This window comes from Carcharodon carcharias, chromosome 30 (assembly GCF_017639515.1).
Source record: "Carcharodon carcharias isolate sCarCar2 chromosome 30, sCarCar2.pri, whole genome shotgun sequence".
Taxonomy (NCBI): Eukaryota; Metazoa; Chordata; class Chondrichthyes; order Lamniformes; family Lamnidae; genus Carcharodon; species Carcharodon carcharias.
Window position 1 is genome coordinate 7183214 of NC_054496.1, and position 16892 is coordinate 7200105.

At 46.3% G+C, this 16892-nt stretch overlaps 1 protein-coding gene across 1 annotated transcript in view; it reads left to right on the plus strand.

Moving 5' to 3' along the window:
* Nucleotides 1–4998: 4998 nt before the first annotated feature.
* Nucleotides 4999–16892, plus strand: part of LOC121271331 (PDZ domain-containing protein GIPC1-like) — a 31445-nt gene continuing 19551 nt past the window's right edge. Inside the window, exons 1-3 of the mRNA XM_041177270.1 lie at nucleotides 4999–5309; nucleotides 10397–10582; nucleotides 16546–16726. Of these exons, the coding sequence (XP_041033204.1) occupies nucleotides 5043–5309; nucleotides 10397–10582; nucleotides 16546–16726 (634 nt within the window). The 5' untranslated portion in view covers nucleotides 4999–5042. The remainder of the gene's footprint in view (nucleotides 5310–10396; nucleotides 10583–16545; nucleotides 16727–16892) is intronic.

Sequence of the window (16892 nt, forward strand, 5' to 3'; positions counted from 1 at the left end):
ATTCATATACCAGTACATATACCAGTACATATACCAGTACAATTCATATACCAGTACATATACCAGTACATATACCAGTACATATACCAGTACATATACCAGTACAATTCATATACCAGTACCTATACCAGTACATATACCAGTACAATTCATATACCAGTACATATACCAGTACAATATACCAGTACAATATACCAGTACATATACCAGTACAATTCATATACCAGTACATATACCAGTACAATATACCAGTACATATACCAGTACAATTCATATACCAGTACATATACCAGTACATATACCAGTACAATTCATATACCAGTACATATACCAGTACAATTCATATACCAGTACATATACCAGTACAATATACCAGTACAATATACCAGTACATATACCAGTACATATACCAGTACAATTCATATACCAGTACATATACCAGTACATATACCAGTACAATTCATATACCAGTACATATACCAGTACAATTCATATACCAGTACATATACCAGTACAATATACCAGTACAATATACCAGTACATATACCAGTACATATACCAGTACAATTCATATACCAGTACATATACCAGTACATATACCAGTACAATTCATATACCAGTACATATACCAGTACATATACCAGTACAATTCATATACCAGTACATATACCAGTACAATTCATATACCAGTACATATACCAGTACAATATACCAGTACAATATACCAGTACATATACCAGTACATATACCAGTACATATACCAGTACAATTCATATACCAGTACATATACCAGTACAATTCATATACCAGTACATATACCAGTACATATACCAGTACAATATACCAGTACATATACCAGTACAATTCATATACCAGTACATATACCAGTACAATTCATATACCAGTACAATATACCAGTACATATACCAGTACATATACCAGTACATATACCAGTACAATTCATATACCAGTACATATACCAGTACAATTCATATACCAGTACATATACCAGTACATATACCAGTACAATATACCAGTACATATACCAGTACAATTCATATACCAGTACATATACCAGTACAATTCATATACCAGTACATATACCAGTACATATACCAGTACATATACCAGTACAATATACCAGTACATATACCAGTACAATTAATATACCAGTACATATACCAGTACAATTCATATACCAGTACATATACCAGTACATATACCAGTACAATATACCAGTACATATACCAGTACATATACCAGTACAATATACCAGTACAATATACCAGTACATATACCAGTACAATTCTGTGTACTTACTAGGAAACAGGGGTCTCTTGCGGATATCAGTTTACACACTGAACAATATTTTAACTTGTTCCAGTGTGGAAGAGAGAAACTGCGCATTCTTCCATTCTCTAGCACTTGTACTAATCTAATCCTTCTAGTTCCTTCCTTCTGATCTATTGCAATTTATAAATTTAAGGGTAAACTGGGTTTTTAATCACCTAAATTACAGCCACTTTATTCTGTGTTGTCTTCGGACTGACTGGTCTAATGTTGTCCAATCAACAGTGGATTATCCAGGATTAGCACAATACTTGAACTGGTGTTAGTTTGATGGCTGACACTGCAGTGATGCTCAGTGTTAACATGAACCTCCTTGAAATAAGCTATTGTGTTTGGTTCCAGGACACAAGTCTGTCAGTATGTTCAGTCTTGTCTGTGGACACTTTCCTTGTTCATAGTGGGAGCAAGTCGGAGAAAGATGGTTTATATGAAATGAACCCCTGCGTAGTTGGGACTTCAATGCAACATTACAGGGAGAATTCAGGTGGTACAAGTGTAATTTTGCAAGCTTTGCAAGCTTTTAAGTCGTTCTTTCTTTTACCAAAAAAGCTTTTAATTCTTTCTATAAGGCAGCCAAGGAAATAGTCACCAACACAAAGGTAACAGAAACAAAAAATGCTGGCAAAACTCAGCAGGGGTCTGACAACATCTGTGGAGAGAAAGACAGAGTTAACGTTTTGAGTCCGTATGAAGTTAACTCTGTCTTTCTCTCCACAGATGCTGTCAGACCTGCTGAGTTTTGCCAGCATTTTTGTTTTTGTTTCAGATTTCCAGCATCCGCAGTATTTTGCTTTTAACACAAAGGGAAGCCAATAAGTATTCCTCTCCGCAGATGCTGTCAGACCTGCTGAGTTTTTCCAGCTGTTCTTGTTTTTGATACAGCCTAACAATTGTCCCAGTGAAACTTCAATTCTGTCTCTGTATCATTGGTCTCTCCAAGGCTCCCCCTACCGTGTGATGAACAGGATTACGGTCAGATAATCAGTAGAACCTCTGAATGATGAGGTAATGGAATAAATTATTTTTAAAGCAGGGTCATTAGGTATTGGAATACTTTCCCACTTGTGGATACTGAGCAAAGAGTTAGAATGGAATTGCATAAAACTTTATAATCAGCGATTATGGTCAATTTCAAAGTTTGTTAACTTCCTGTACCACTGGAGCTGAGCTGAAACTCTTACATTTCTGTTTTTCTTCAATCCTGATGATAGGTTATCTCGACCTGAAACGTTAACTCTGTTTCTCTCTCCACAGATGCAGTCTGACCTGCTGAGTAGTTCCAGCATTTTTTGTTTTCATCACAGACGAAAAGTAGCTGGGGAGAAGGCAAGAGGAATGTTGCTATGAAGCTAAAAGAAAAGTAAATTGCACCTTTTGAGAGAGTGAATCATAACACAAAGCACAGAAGGAGGCCATTCGGCCCACTGTGTCTGTGCCACCTCCAACCGGTTCCACATAGCTCTGCAAATGTTTCCTTTTCAAGTATTTATCCAATTCCCTTTTGAAAATCTGCTTCCACTGCCCTTTCAGAGATTTCAAGGGTAATTTTCATTACAGGATTGTGGTGATGACACATATTTTGTTCGATTGGCTGCATTCCCCAGTTTAAATTGGCAGATATTTAGGAACCAACGCCTTCCTCTCTTACAATGCACCACCTAGCGCAGCCTGCTTGTTCAAGCAAAGTAAACACATGGAACTAATAATTTATATCGGCATTACATAGAATTCGCAACACACTAACAGGCCTTTCAGCCCAACTGGTTAATGCTGGTGTTCCATATGACCCTCCTCCCACTCTACTCAATCTCACCCTATCAGCATATCCTTCTATACCTTTCTCCCTCCTGTGTTTATCCAGCTTCCCCTTAAATGCACCTACACTATTCTCTTCAACTACACTTTGTGGTAACATGCCCCATGTTCTTACCAGTCTCTTGTTGAAGAATTTTCTCCTGAAGTCCTTAATAAATTTATTAGTGACCATCTTACATTGATATTTGCCAGTTTTGGATGACAGGGAGCTCAGCACTGCTGTTTAGAGGAACCCCTCTGCTTGAATATTTAAAAGAAGCACCCTCCATACAGTCACTTTCTCAAAGTGCTTTTAAAATTACTTGACGTAGCAATAATCTCTCGCTGTTTCACAGAAGCAATGAGTTTGAAACAGGGATGGCAGAGAATAAAATATGCACTCCTGTGGTAATTAAGAAGTTCCTAGTCAGCAATAAAGTGAAAGGCATATTACAAAAAGTAATGACTGAACTCACAGCAGAAATTCTTTATGCTGATGGTGTGTTACAATTCATTCAGGGAGTCTGAGTTGCTGTGGATAGAGGTTTCTGGCTGACCAGCAACCTCTCCTGCTCTTACTATCTGCCATTGGCAGGTGTTGGAAGCAATTGCAGGTTGATACTCGACCTGGCAGCATCGGCGGAGAAGAAAAGAGTTGACGTTTCGAGTCCTCGTGACCCTTCTGTCGAAGGGTCATGAGGACTCGAAACGTCAACTCTTTTCTTCTCCGTCGATGCTGCCAGACCTGCTGAGTTTTTCCAGGTAATTCTGTTTTTGTTTTGGATTTCCAGCATCCGCAGTTTTTTTGTTGATACTCGACCTGTTTGGCTGTGCTATTTTTAAGAGATTTTCAGAGATTTCAAGGGTAATTTTCATTACAGGATTGTGGTGATGACACATATTTTGTTCGATTGGCTGCATTCCCCAGTTCAAATTGGCAGATATTTAGGGAACCAACGCACAACCAAACAGGTTGAGTATCTTTAAAAACTTTATTCATAAAAAATCTGGAAGAACACTACAAAACATTTCTAAATGGCCAACACAAAAAGTGCAATCAGATTCAACTTTTACACATGGATCACGAGGTGCATCGATACAATCGATCAATAGTACAGTCATTTCAATGTGGTCATTACAGACAAAGGGATTGGAGTTATCGACATGCATCATGTTGCACTCTGAGGTGCTTCAATATACACTTATAACACAATTAGTATTCCAGGCAGACGTTCATTGCGAGCCAGACAGTCCGAGGGGCTCTCAGCAGTTCCCAGCCCCTCGGTGCCCGGCGGCCGCAAGGTCTTAGACAGCGACCTTTCCCCATTGCTGCCTGGCTGGGTTATGAACGCACCTTCCTTGGCCATCAGGTACCTGGGGCCTGGGACTCAAACCCAGAGCTCCTGGCTCAGAGGCAGGGACGCTACCCACTGCACCTCAGTTGAAGACTTCAGTTTATGCTGATAAGTCACTGTAAAGAAAGTTAGATCTCTGAGAATACCCAATCTTCCAGCATCGTCCACCTGAATTATTGTGTGTAATGGAATCTATAGAATGGAATTTGCTGGAAAGTGACCATGATTCAGATGTTGCTTATGTTAATTACAATGGATCAGGTCCATTACCCCTTTTACTTTGGAATAAATATTAATATTTATATATTGGATATGAATATTCATATAATTTGCATACCTTGTTTTGATTGGTTAAGGGAGCCTATTGAGCGTTTACCATTGGTAGAAATGGTCATTAATTATTAAACAGGGTCCACGGTGCTGATTGCCGATTGGCTGCCGCGGCCGTCAATCACGTCCCGAGGGGAGGGGGCGGCCGTTTCCCCTGACAGGAGATCCTGGAGACCGGGGCTGTCGAGCCGCCGCTGCTGCCGAGCCGGGGCGATGCCGCTGGGCCGCTGGAAGAAGGCCGCTCCCTTAGTGGACGATGACGAGGGCTGGCCGGAGCCCGAGGCGGCCCGGCTACCGGAGGAAGCGGCCGGGGAGCCGGCCTCAGGATCGGCCGACCCTTCCCGACCCCCGTTCCGGCCGCGCCTGGTCTTCCACACGCAGCTCGCGCACGGCAGCGCCACCGGCCGCGTGGAGGGTTTCACCAACGTCCGCGAGCTCTACACCAAACTCGGGGAGGCTTTCGGAATAGAGCCGGCAGAGGTGAGGGGGAGAGGGAGGAGGGGCTGAAGGGGGGCGGGGCTGAAGGAGGGGGAGGGGGAGGGGCTGGAGGAGGGGGGAAGGGGGATGGTGGGGGGAGGGGCTGAAGGATGGGGGAGGGGGCTGAAGGATGGGGGAGGGGGATGGTGGGAGGAGGGGCTGAAGGAGGGGGGAGGGGGGATGGAGGGGGGAGGAGGGGGGATGGTGGGGGGAGGGGCTGGAGGAGGGGGGGATGGTGGGGGGATGGGGGGGAGGAGGGGGGATGGTGGGGGGAGGGGCTGAAGGATGGGGGAGGGGCTGAAGGATGGGGGAGGGGGATGGTGGGAGGAGGGGCTGAAGGAGGGGGGAGGGGGGAGGAGGGGGGATGGTGGGGGGGATGGTGGGGGGGGGGAGGGGAGGGGCTGAAGGGGGCGGAGGGGGTGGGTGGTGGGGAGTGGTGGAGGGGGGAGGGAGGTGGGGAGTAGGGAGTAGGTGGAGGTGGGGAGGTGAGGGGTAGAAGGAGAGGGGGAGGTGGGGGGGAGGTGGGGGGGAGGTGGGAGGGGAAGGTGGGGGGTGGGGAGGTGGGGGGTAGGTGGGGAGGGGAAGGTGGGGGGTGGGGAGGGGAAGGTGGGGGGTGGGGAGGTGGGGGTAGGTGGGGAGGGGGAGGTGGGGGGTAGGTGGGGAGGGGGAGGTGGTGCGGTAGGTGGGGAGTGAGAAGGGGTGGGGAGGAGGAGGAGGGGGAAGGTGGGGAGGGGGAGGGAAAAGTGAGGACGAGGGGAAGGAGGGAACTGTGGAGTGGATGGGTGAACCAGGGGGCAACCTGAGGGGTGGGGGGGGTGAAGGTGAAATGGGGCTTTGTCTCATAACTTCAAACTCCATATGGTATTGTAAATGAGTCTTTATTTCCAGCCAGTGAGAATGGAAAAAGAGTTTCTGAGATAGTATGGCTGATCATCTGCTTTAACCCTTGTTTCCTCTAAAGTAATGAAATATTATTCAATCTCAATCTTAAATATGCTCAATGACTGAGTATCCTCAGCTCTCTGGGTAGAGGATTCCATTGATTCACAACGGTCTGAGTGAAGTAATTGCCCCTCAACTCAGCCCTAACTGGCTGGCTCTTTATCCTGGGATTATGTTCAGGCCTGACTGTCCAGCCAGACGGAATAGCCTCTCAACATCTGCCTTGGAAGGAAGGCGTTTACCCGGAGCAGTGTTGTCAGAGCAGCATCGTTGAAAACGAAATGCTTGCTGCTTGGGCATTAGGCATTGCTGTGGAATGCAGCTACAAACCAGCCTGCCAAGGGAACCTTTTCAAATGGCACATTCGTCCTGGAATGTTGGCTTGAATGTCCTGGTCCCGTAGGTGTGGAACCATGCTCACTCTTCTCAACAAAGGGCAAAGAAAATGAAAACATTTTTCTGCCCTCCCCAGATTCTCTGCGACTACAACCATGCCCCAGAATGGAGAACGCGTCAAGCACACGTTGAAGGGTGCCGCAGGTGCAGGCGAGTTAAGTTGATCACCTTTGCAGCAAGTGAGAAAGCAAACCTTTAGATTTAACTAACAACAGAGAACAGACAATCAACAACAGCATCTCTCAAAGAACATTTCACCAGCCTCAGGTACAAAGTGGGGTGACACCCTGCTGTGCCAGTCTTCCAGTAGATTCGATGCTGGTTTGATTTGGTTGGGTTTTTGTCTGTTGGGACACATGGGCTGTAATCTAAACATTACAAATAGATTCATTATTAGGATTAGTCTCGCCAGGTCTTGTAACTTTCTGCAGTGTAGCATATAGTACTCTATCTTACCACCTTTATGACAACATCTCACATTTATACAGTGCCTTTAATGTAGTCAAACACCCTGGGATGCTTTACAGGAGTACTTATAGGAACATAAGAGCAGGAGCAGGCCCTTCAGCCCATTGAGTCTGCTCCGCCATTCTGACAGATCGTGGCTGGTCATCTACTTCTATTCCATTTTCCCCCACTATCAAACAGCACTGAGCCATATAAGGAGATATTAGGACAGCTTGTTCAAAGAAGTAGATTTTATGGAGCTTATTATAGGAGAAAAGAGAAGTTTAGGGAGGGAAATCCAGAGCTCGGGGCCTTAGAAACTGAAGATGGGGCTGCCAGTGGTGGAGTGGTGAAAATCAGGGATGCGCAAGGATTAGAGGGCTGCAGAGATCTCAGGCGGTGATTGTTATGGTCTGTATATCATCTAGCTATGAAATTTTCTTACAAAAATGTTGAAGGATGAACGGGATTTTGCAGTTTACTACGCCTGACCTGACTTACTGATCTAGTTTCCACACAGATTTTCCATTGTGTGTCTTGCTAGTATTGGCCATTGACTGTTTTTACAAGTTTATTTCTGGCTGTGTTTGAGATAGCACAGTGTGTTTATTCAGCAGGGCAGTTCACAAGGCGGCTGCACATTCTGGTGTGCAGCTGCTTTACTGTGGTGCTGAGTGTCTGAGTGATGCGGCAGAGGAGCTTGAAATCCTAAGGGAAAGGTGGTAAAAAGCACAAACAGCAGTGGAGTTAGTCCCTAGGTTAGAGACCAATGAAGAGAGCAATTGCTAGTGTCCTTGTTCTTCCTGGGGTAGTGAATTTCAGCAGCAACGTTACTGGGGTGCTACAGTAGCCTCATGGGGTGGTGGGGGAGAATGGTGCAGTCCAGTGATTCCATGCTGAATATTGGGTGGGTATCAGGTGGGGATACGTGAATGTGGCTTTATCCCTTGAGTATCAAAGGTTGTAGGGTTTCAAATTGAGGTGTTTAACATGAGAAATGGATATTTGAGTGGAGGGAAATCGAGGGAAACTCTGGTGGGAGGAATCCAGAACAAGGGGGCATAACCTCCTAATTAGAGCTAGGCTGTTCAGGAAGGGAATCAGGAAGCACTTCTTCACTCGCAGGATGGTGGAAGTCTTGAACACTTTGCTAAAGTCCTGTGGATACCCTGATCAACTAGAATTGCAGTAAAAACCTGTCGATTGCAGTCTTGATAAAGTAGGGGAAAGTAAGTTGTCCAGCGGAGGTAGAGAGTCTGCAAAGGGATATGGAAAGGTTAAGTGACAAAGATTTGACAGTTCCATGTGGGGAAAATATGAACTTGTCCACTTTGGCAGGAAGAATGGAAAATCAGTATACTATTGAAATGGAGAGAGATTGTGGAACTCGGTGGTACAGAGGAATCTGGGTGTCCTGGTGCATGGAATCACAAAAAGTTAGTATGCAGGTACAGCAAGTGATTAGGAAGGCCAACGGAATTCATTGCCACAGAAGGCTGTGGAGGCCAGGTCATTGAGTGTATTTAAGACCGAGATAGATAGGTTCTTGATTGGTAAGGGGATCAAAGGTTATGGGGCGAAGGCGGGAGAATGGGGTTGAGAAACTTATCAGCCATGATTGAATGGCAGAGCAGACTCGATGGGCCGAATGGCCTAATTTCTGCTCCTATGTCTTATGGTCTCTTATGGAATGTTGGTGTTTATTGCAAGGGGAATGGAGTATAAAAGTAGGGAGGTTTTACTGCAGCTGTACAGGGCCTTGGTGAGACCACATCTGGAGTGCTGTACAGTTTTGATCTCATTTGAAAAATTATATATAGTTGCATTTGAAGCAATTTAGGGAAGGTTTACTTGACTCATTCCTGGGATGGGGGGCTTATCCTATGAAGAAAGGTTGGACAGGTTGGGCCCATACCCATTGAATTTTAGAACAATGAGAGGTGATCTTATTGAAATGTATAAGATCTTGAGGGGACTTGACAGGATGGATACTGAAAGGATGGCTACCCTTGTGGGAGAAACTAGAACTAGGGGACATAGTGTAAGAAGCCTACCATTTAAGGTGGAGATGAGAATTTTCTTTCTCCTGAGGGCTGTTAGTCTCTTCCCCAGAGAGCAGTGGAGGCTTGGTCATTGAATATATTCAAGGCTAAATTAGACAGATTTTGGATAAGGGAGTCAAGGATTACGAGGGGCAGATGGTAAAGTGGAGTTGCGATCAGCCACGATCTTATTCAATGGCAGAGCAGGCTCGGAGGGCTTGAGATGAGATGTTAAACCAAAGCTCTCTCTGTGCTCCTGGAGCAGGACAGTTCTCTGTGCGTGCCGGCCAATGTATCCCTCAGCCGATATCATTAGCTATGCACAGAGATGGATGTTGTATTTGCCTAGGCTACAGTGAATAGATTTCTAATAAAGGTCACTGGCTGTGAAAGGCTTTGAACCACTTTGGTCTTTCATTACCTTTCAACCCAGGGTTGACCTCAATCTGGTGTTGCAGGCCAACATGGGAGCTTTATCCTTTCACTGTACTAAACTTCTGAAATGTCATTTTTTAAATGAGGTGTTGGGGATCTGGAATGACAGGTGAAATTAATGCTTTATTAAAGGCCTGTACTAAAACTGAGCTAGTTAGTTTAAGTACTTTTTTCAAATTAATAAAGGGTTCGATAAGGTGGGTGTAGAGATGTTTCCACTTGTCGGGGAGTCAATGTAAAGATTGTTACTAATAAATCGAGTAAGGAATTCAGGAGAAGCTTCCTTATCCCGAGAGTGGTTAGAATATATAACTCACTACCACGGAAAGTGGTTGAGGTGAATAGTATAGATGTATTTAAGGGGAAGCTGGATAAACACATGAGGGAGAAATGAATAGAAGGATACACTGATGGAGTGAGATGAAGTAAGGTGGGAAGAGGTTCATGTGGAGCATAAAGGCAAACATAGACCAATTGAGCTAAATGCCTGTCACCGGACTGTAATTTCTGTGGGATTCTAAGCAGTTCAGTGTAACCAAAGCCTCAACCAGCTTGATGTAATCCCAGGTTAGGAGGAGTCCTTCCCTAGTCTGTAGTGCCTATTATTAATTGCTTTTATTTTGGACGAACCATCCTCCCCTATCTGTGGACATGTGATACACCGCACCACCCCCCCCCCCCCCCCCAACACACACACACACACACACACACACACACACACACACACACACACACACCCCACCCCCCACCCCCCACACAAGACAATACCCTGCATTCGGTCAATATGAACCAGCCTAACCACACATGTCTTGCTGTGTTACTCCACAGATCATTTTCTGCACTCTGAACACCCACAAAGTGGACATGGATAAACTGCTGGGTGGGCAGATTGGCCTCGAAGATTTCATCTTTGCTCACATCAAAGGGCAGAAGAAAGAAGTGGAAATCTACAAGTCGGAAGATGCATTGGGATTGACCATCACTGACAATGGGGCAGGCTACGCATTTATCAAGGTAGCTCTTGGAATCATCTTTGAGTGAAGTTGTGGGGTTAGTGCACTGTCCTTTCATCTTGCATTCCTGAGTAATTAAATTAATTATACATATGAAGCCCATGAGCTATGAATTTGGACATTTGACTTCTGTTGTGTGTAAATGTCCTCATTGTACAACATTAGCTGGGATGGATAACTAGTTTATGCCTAACTGTGGGTCTCCTCCAAGCAAGTGATTGACACACTCCCTTTGTAACACGCACTTGTATTCTGCTGCTGAGGTACAGCTGTGTTTGTTTTCTCACCCAAAAGGTGGCACCTTTGACAGTGCGGCACTCCCTCAGTACTGTGCTGGGAGTGCCAGCCTCGATTTTGTGCTCGATCTCTGAACGTAAGAGATGGGAACAGGGTTGGACTATTTGGTCCGTTGAGCCTATTCTGCCTTAAGTGTATTCAATGATAGAACATCCACAACCCTCTGGGGTAGAGGATTCACAAGCCTATGAATGAAGTAATTTCTCCTCATTTCGGTCCCAAATGATTAGTCCCTTGCCCTGAGACTGTGCCCCCGCCCTGTGGTCTAGATTCCCCAACCAGGGGACACAACCTCTCTCTCTCTGTTCTGTTGAGCCTCTTCATAATCTTGATTGTTTCAATGAGATTGCATCTCATTCTTTGAAACTCCAGAGAATATAGACCTTATTTACTCAGGTTCTCATCGTAGGGCAAGGCTCTGAGGTGGGGCTTGATCCTACAACCTTCTGAGTCAGGTGAGCGTGCCACCTAATGAGTCACAGCTGACAACAGTAGTGAATTCCCCAGCACGGACGTTGATTTGGGGATCCACCCAGACTTAGAGGGAGTAGTCATGCAGGTTTCACAGGTCTAACTGGCACTGATTCTTCAGGGATGGAGAGGGTTAGGAAAGGTGAAAGACCTTTTAAATAAAAAAAAAACAGACAGAAAGTTGTAACTATTCTGCCAGTTTTGAGGGGTCGCTAATGTGACCGAAGAGGATTCACCACCCACCCCATCCCAAGAAAAGCCATGGAAAGATTCTTCCTTGTAATTCAGTCAGATCAAGGGGGCACAGGTTTAAGATTATTGACAAAATGGCTAAGGACGGAGATGAGTTTTTTTCTTATGCAGTTAACTGCTATGATCTGGAATGTGCTCCCGAAAGGGTGATGGAAGCAAGTTCAATAGGAACTTTCAAAAAGTAACTGAATATATACTGGAAAAGAAAACAATTAGCAGGACTATGGGGAAAAAGCAGGAGGAGCAAAGCTAATTGGATAGATCTTTCAAAGAGCTGGCACTGGCAGGATGGGCAGAATGGCCGGCCTACTTTATTTGTTTATATGATTTGCAAATCGGTCACGTTACCCGACTAACTCGATACTGCCATAACAGTACTAGTCTCTAAGACTGTTGCATTGAGGGAGGAAGGCACACCGCATAATTCAAACAAAAGTGTGCCATGTGATTTGCTCTGCTATGCAAGTGACTCCTTAGCTGCTTCTGACTTGAGATGGCATTTAATCAAATCCATAAACCCCAGCAGCCAGCCACCTCGCAGCAGCCAAAGTGTAGAAGTTTATTCAGCTCCTGCATTAAGAAAGAATAATCACACAATTTAAGTATTAATGGAATATGTAGTCTTGGTTGTGGGGACTACAAGGAGTTCCGATGCTCTGCTCAGGGCACTAGGACTGTCTTAGGGAGGCACAGAGGGGGTTGAGTAGCTGCAGAATGCTTTTCTATTTGTTACCTTGGGAAACACTTAAGGTTATAAGGGAGCTAAGGAACGCTGAGTTTAGTCTAAGAGCAACGACCTATTTGGAATAAAAAGGTTGCATTTACTTCTCCCAGACTTCAGCCATTGCCGCTTTGAATGTAGGAATAGGCCACTCAGCTCCCTGAGCCTGTTCCGCTGTTCGGTTAAGTAATGGCTGACCTGTGTCTTAACCCATTTATCTGCTTTTGTGCTGTATCCTTTTGATGCTCTTCTGGACAAAAGAAAATTTATTAATCTCGGTCTTGAAAATTTCAATTGACCCTCAGCGTTCACAGCCTTTTGGGGGAGTGAGTTTGAAGCTATCTCAAAATATTTGTCCCAATGCGCTGTTCTACCTCCCTGCATCCTCTGGGTATTAGGGGCTCATTTCACTGTCCCCCTCTGCACCACAAAACTTGAAAACCCTTCACCTTCCTCAGCCTCGTTCCCCCAGGTACATCCTAAAGGCTTTTTAAAACCCATTGCCAGATCACTTGATTTAACTCCTGTCCTCTCCTTACTGTGATGCTGTGATTCTCGGCCCCGTCACCCAGTTTTCTGAGTTGTACAAGAGCATCTCTGGAGTGACTATCCCTGATGCACCCTGCTTCCTCACCTGGCCTGAGCTCACTTTCTCCCAGAGTGGAATGGCTGAGGCAGTCACGGTCGTGTTGTGGTGCGGGGAGGGCATTGGTAAGAGTATGTAGCAGGGATTGGAGACAACAGGGGTAAGACGTTGATCAGCCAAACAAAGTTATAAAGAACTTTTTAAGCTTTGATTGGGTCATTGAAAGGGATGCATTATTTTTGCTGGGAGTTAAAAATGATGCGCCCTAGATTTTTTGGAGAGTTGGGAAAGATGAGGAAGACGTCAGTGTTCCTGAGAACACTGATGGGAAATCGCTGCATAGACTAGAGTTGGACAGGGTGGCACAAAACTCATCTGCTTCTGACTGGTTGCAAATTATGTAGTTGATGCTGCACTTTGTCACTAGATGGAGATGCTGTATGTGAAACAAGGTGGGGTTCTTGCAAGGATTCCTACCACCATCAGTGTTGGATCTGCAAGGCACCCATACATCGCCATAGTGTTAGAGGATGACAGGCCCAGTGTTATACAGTGACAGACCCGTCCCCACCAGTACTGTACCCCAGTGTTATACAGTGACAGACCCATCCCCACCAGTACTGTACCCCAGTGTTACACAGTGACAGACCCATCCCCACCAGTACTGTACCCCAGTGTTATACAGTGACACACCCATCCCCACCAGCACTGTACCCCAGTGTTATACAGTGACAGACCGGTCCCCACCAGTACTGTACCCCAGTGTTATACAGTGACACACCCATCCCCACCAGTACTGTACCCCAGTGTTATACAGTGACAGACCCATCCCCACCAGCACTGTACCCCAGTGTTATACAGTGACAGACCCATCCCCACCAGCACTGTACCCTAGTGTTACAGAGTGACAGACCCATCCCCACCAGCACTGTACCCCAGTGTTATACAGTGACAGACCCATCCCCACCAGTACTGTACCCCAGTGTTATACAGTGACAGACCCGTCCCCACCAGCACTGTACCCCAGTGTTATACAGTGACAGATGCGTCCCCACCAGCACTGTACCCCAGTGTTATACAGTGACAGACGCGTCCCCACCAGCACTGTACCACAGTGTTATACAGTGACAGACCCATCCCCACCAGCACTGTACCCCAGTGTTATACAGTGACAGACCCGTCCCCACCAGCACTGTACTCCAGTGTTATACAGTGACAGACCCGTCCCCACCAGCACTGTACCCCAGTGTTATACAGTGACAGACCCATCCCCACCAGCACTGTATCCTAGTGTTACAGAGTGACAGACCCATCCCCACCAGTACTGTGCCCCAGTGTTACAGAGTGACAGACCCATCCCCACCAGTACTGTACCCCAGTGTAATACAGTGACAGACCCATCCCCATCAGCACTGTACTCCAGTGTTACACAGTGACACACCCATCCCCACCAGCACTGTACACCTATGTTATACAGTGACAGACCCATCCCCACCAGCACTGTACCCCAGTGTTATACAGGGACAGACCCATCCCCACCAGCACTGTATCCCAGTGTTTACAGGGACAGACCCGTCCCCACCAGCACTGTACCACAGTGTTATACAGTGACAGACCCGTCCCCACCAGCACTGTACCACAGTGTTATACAGTGACAGACCCATCACCACCAGCACTGTACCCCAGTGTTATACTGGGACAGACCTGTCTCCACCAGTACTGTACCCTTGTTATACAATGACAGACCTGCCCCCACCATTATGGTATCCCAGTGTTATACAGTGACAGACCTGTTCCCACCAGTACTGTACCCAGTGTTATACAGTGACAGACCTGTTCCCACCAGTACTGTACCCAGTGTTATACAGTGACAGACCTGTTCCCACCAGTACTGTACCCAGTGTTATACAGTGACAGACCTGTTCCCACCAGTACTGTACCCAGTGTTATACAGTGACAGACCTGTTCCCACCAGTACTGTACCCAGTGTTATACAGTGACAGACCTGTTCCCACCAGTACTGTACCCAGTGTTATACAGTGACAGACCTGTTCCCACCAGTACTGTACCCAGTGTTATACAGTGACAGACCTGTTCCCACCAGTACTGTACCCAGTGTTATACAGTGACAGACCTGTTCCCACCAGTACTGTACCCAGTGTTATACAGTGACAAACCTGTTCCCACCAGTAATGTACCCCAGTGTTTACAGTGACAGACCCATCCCCACCAGCACTGTACCCCAGTGTTATACAGTGACAGACCTGTCCCCACCAGAAATGTACCCCAGTGTTATACTGGGACAGACCCGTCCCCACCGGTACTGTACCCCAGTGTTATACAGTGACAGACCTGTTCCCACTGGTACTGTACCCAGTGTTATACAGTGACAGACCTGTTCCCACCAGTACTGTACCCAGTGTTATACAGTGACAGACCTGTTCCCACCAGCACTGTACCCCAGTGTTATACAGTGACAGACCTGTCCCCACCAGAAATGTACCCCAGTGTTATACTGGGACAGACCCGTCCCCACCAGTACTGTACCCAGTGTTATACAGTGACAGACCTGTTCCCACCAGTACTGTACCCAGTGTTATACAGTGACAGACCTGTTCCCACCAGTACTGTACCCAGTGTTATACAGTGACAAACCTGTTCCCACCAGTACTGTACCCCAGTGTTTACAGTGACAGACCCGTCCCCACCAGTACTGTACCCCAGTGTTATACAGTGACAGACCTGTCCTCACCAGAAATGTACCCCAGTGTTATACAGTGACAGACCCATCCCCACCAGTACTGTACCCCAGTGTTATACAGTGACAGACCTGTTCCCACTGGTACTGTACCCCAGTGTTATACAGTGACAGACCTGTTCCCACCAGTACTGTACCCCAGTGTTTACAGTGACAGACCTGTCCCCACCAGCACTGTACCCCAGTGTTATACAGTGACAGACCCGTCCCCACCAGAAATGTACCCCAGTGTTATACTGGAACAGACCCGTCCCCACCGGTACTGTACCCAGTGTTATACAGTGACAGACCCGTCCCCACCAGAAATGTACCCCAGTGTTATACTGGAACAGACCCGTCCCCACCAGTACTGTACCCAGTGTTATACAGTGACAGACCCGTCCCCACCAGAAATGTACCCCAGTGTTATACAGTGACAGACCCGTCCCCACCAGAAATGTACCCCAGTGTTATACTGGAACAGACCCGTGCCCACCAGTACTGTACCCTGTGTTATACAGTGACAGACCCGTCCCCACCAGCACTGTACCCCAGTGTTATACAGTGACAGAACCATCCCCACCAGAAATGTACCCCAGTGTTATACTGGGACAGACCCATCCCCACCAGTACGGTACCCAGTGTTATACAGTGACAGACCTGTTCCCACCAGTACTGTACCCAGTGTTATACAGTGACAAATCTTTCCTTTGACTTCCCATCATACCTATAGTGGGTTTGTGCCTATCACCAGTTCCCCTGTCAAGGGGGGCAAAAGCTCCTGTCTATTTTACCTGATCTCCTTTCCTTTACCACTTTGCTGCTTGTAAAATGTTTCATTCTTCACAAAAGGGAGGCAGGAAAAGCCCCCAACCTAAAATACTGTGATTTAATTGCCAGAGAATTAAAGAAGGCAGCCTCATTGACCGAATGCAGGTGATCAAAGTTGGGGATCTGATTGAGTCAATCAATGGCCAGAGTGTCATCGGTTATCGCCACTTTGAGGTTGCCAAGCTGCTGAAAGGGTTGGTGAAGGGACAGCTGTTCACACTGCGCCTCGTGGAGCCACTGAAGGCTTTTGGTGAGTGAGTGATTGAGTGACCCTCTTGTGTAATTCAAATGTTGCTGGGTTAGTGGCATGCTCCTCTCTCTTCCTGTTAAGCCCAGAAACCTTTCTGAACTGACAAATCCCAGGGGCTTTCTCTCTCTCCTCTTCAAGATGTACTTGTTATAATCCTGAGTCACAC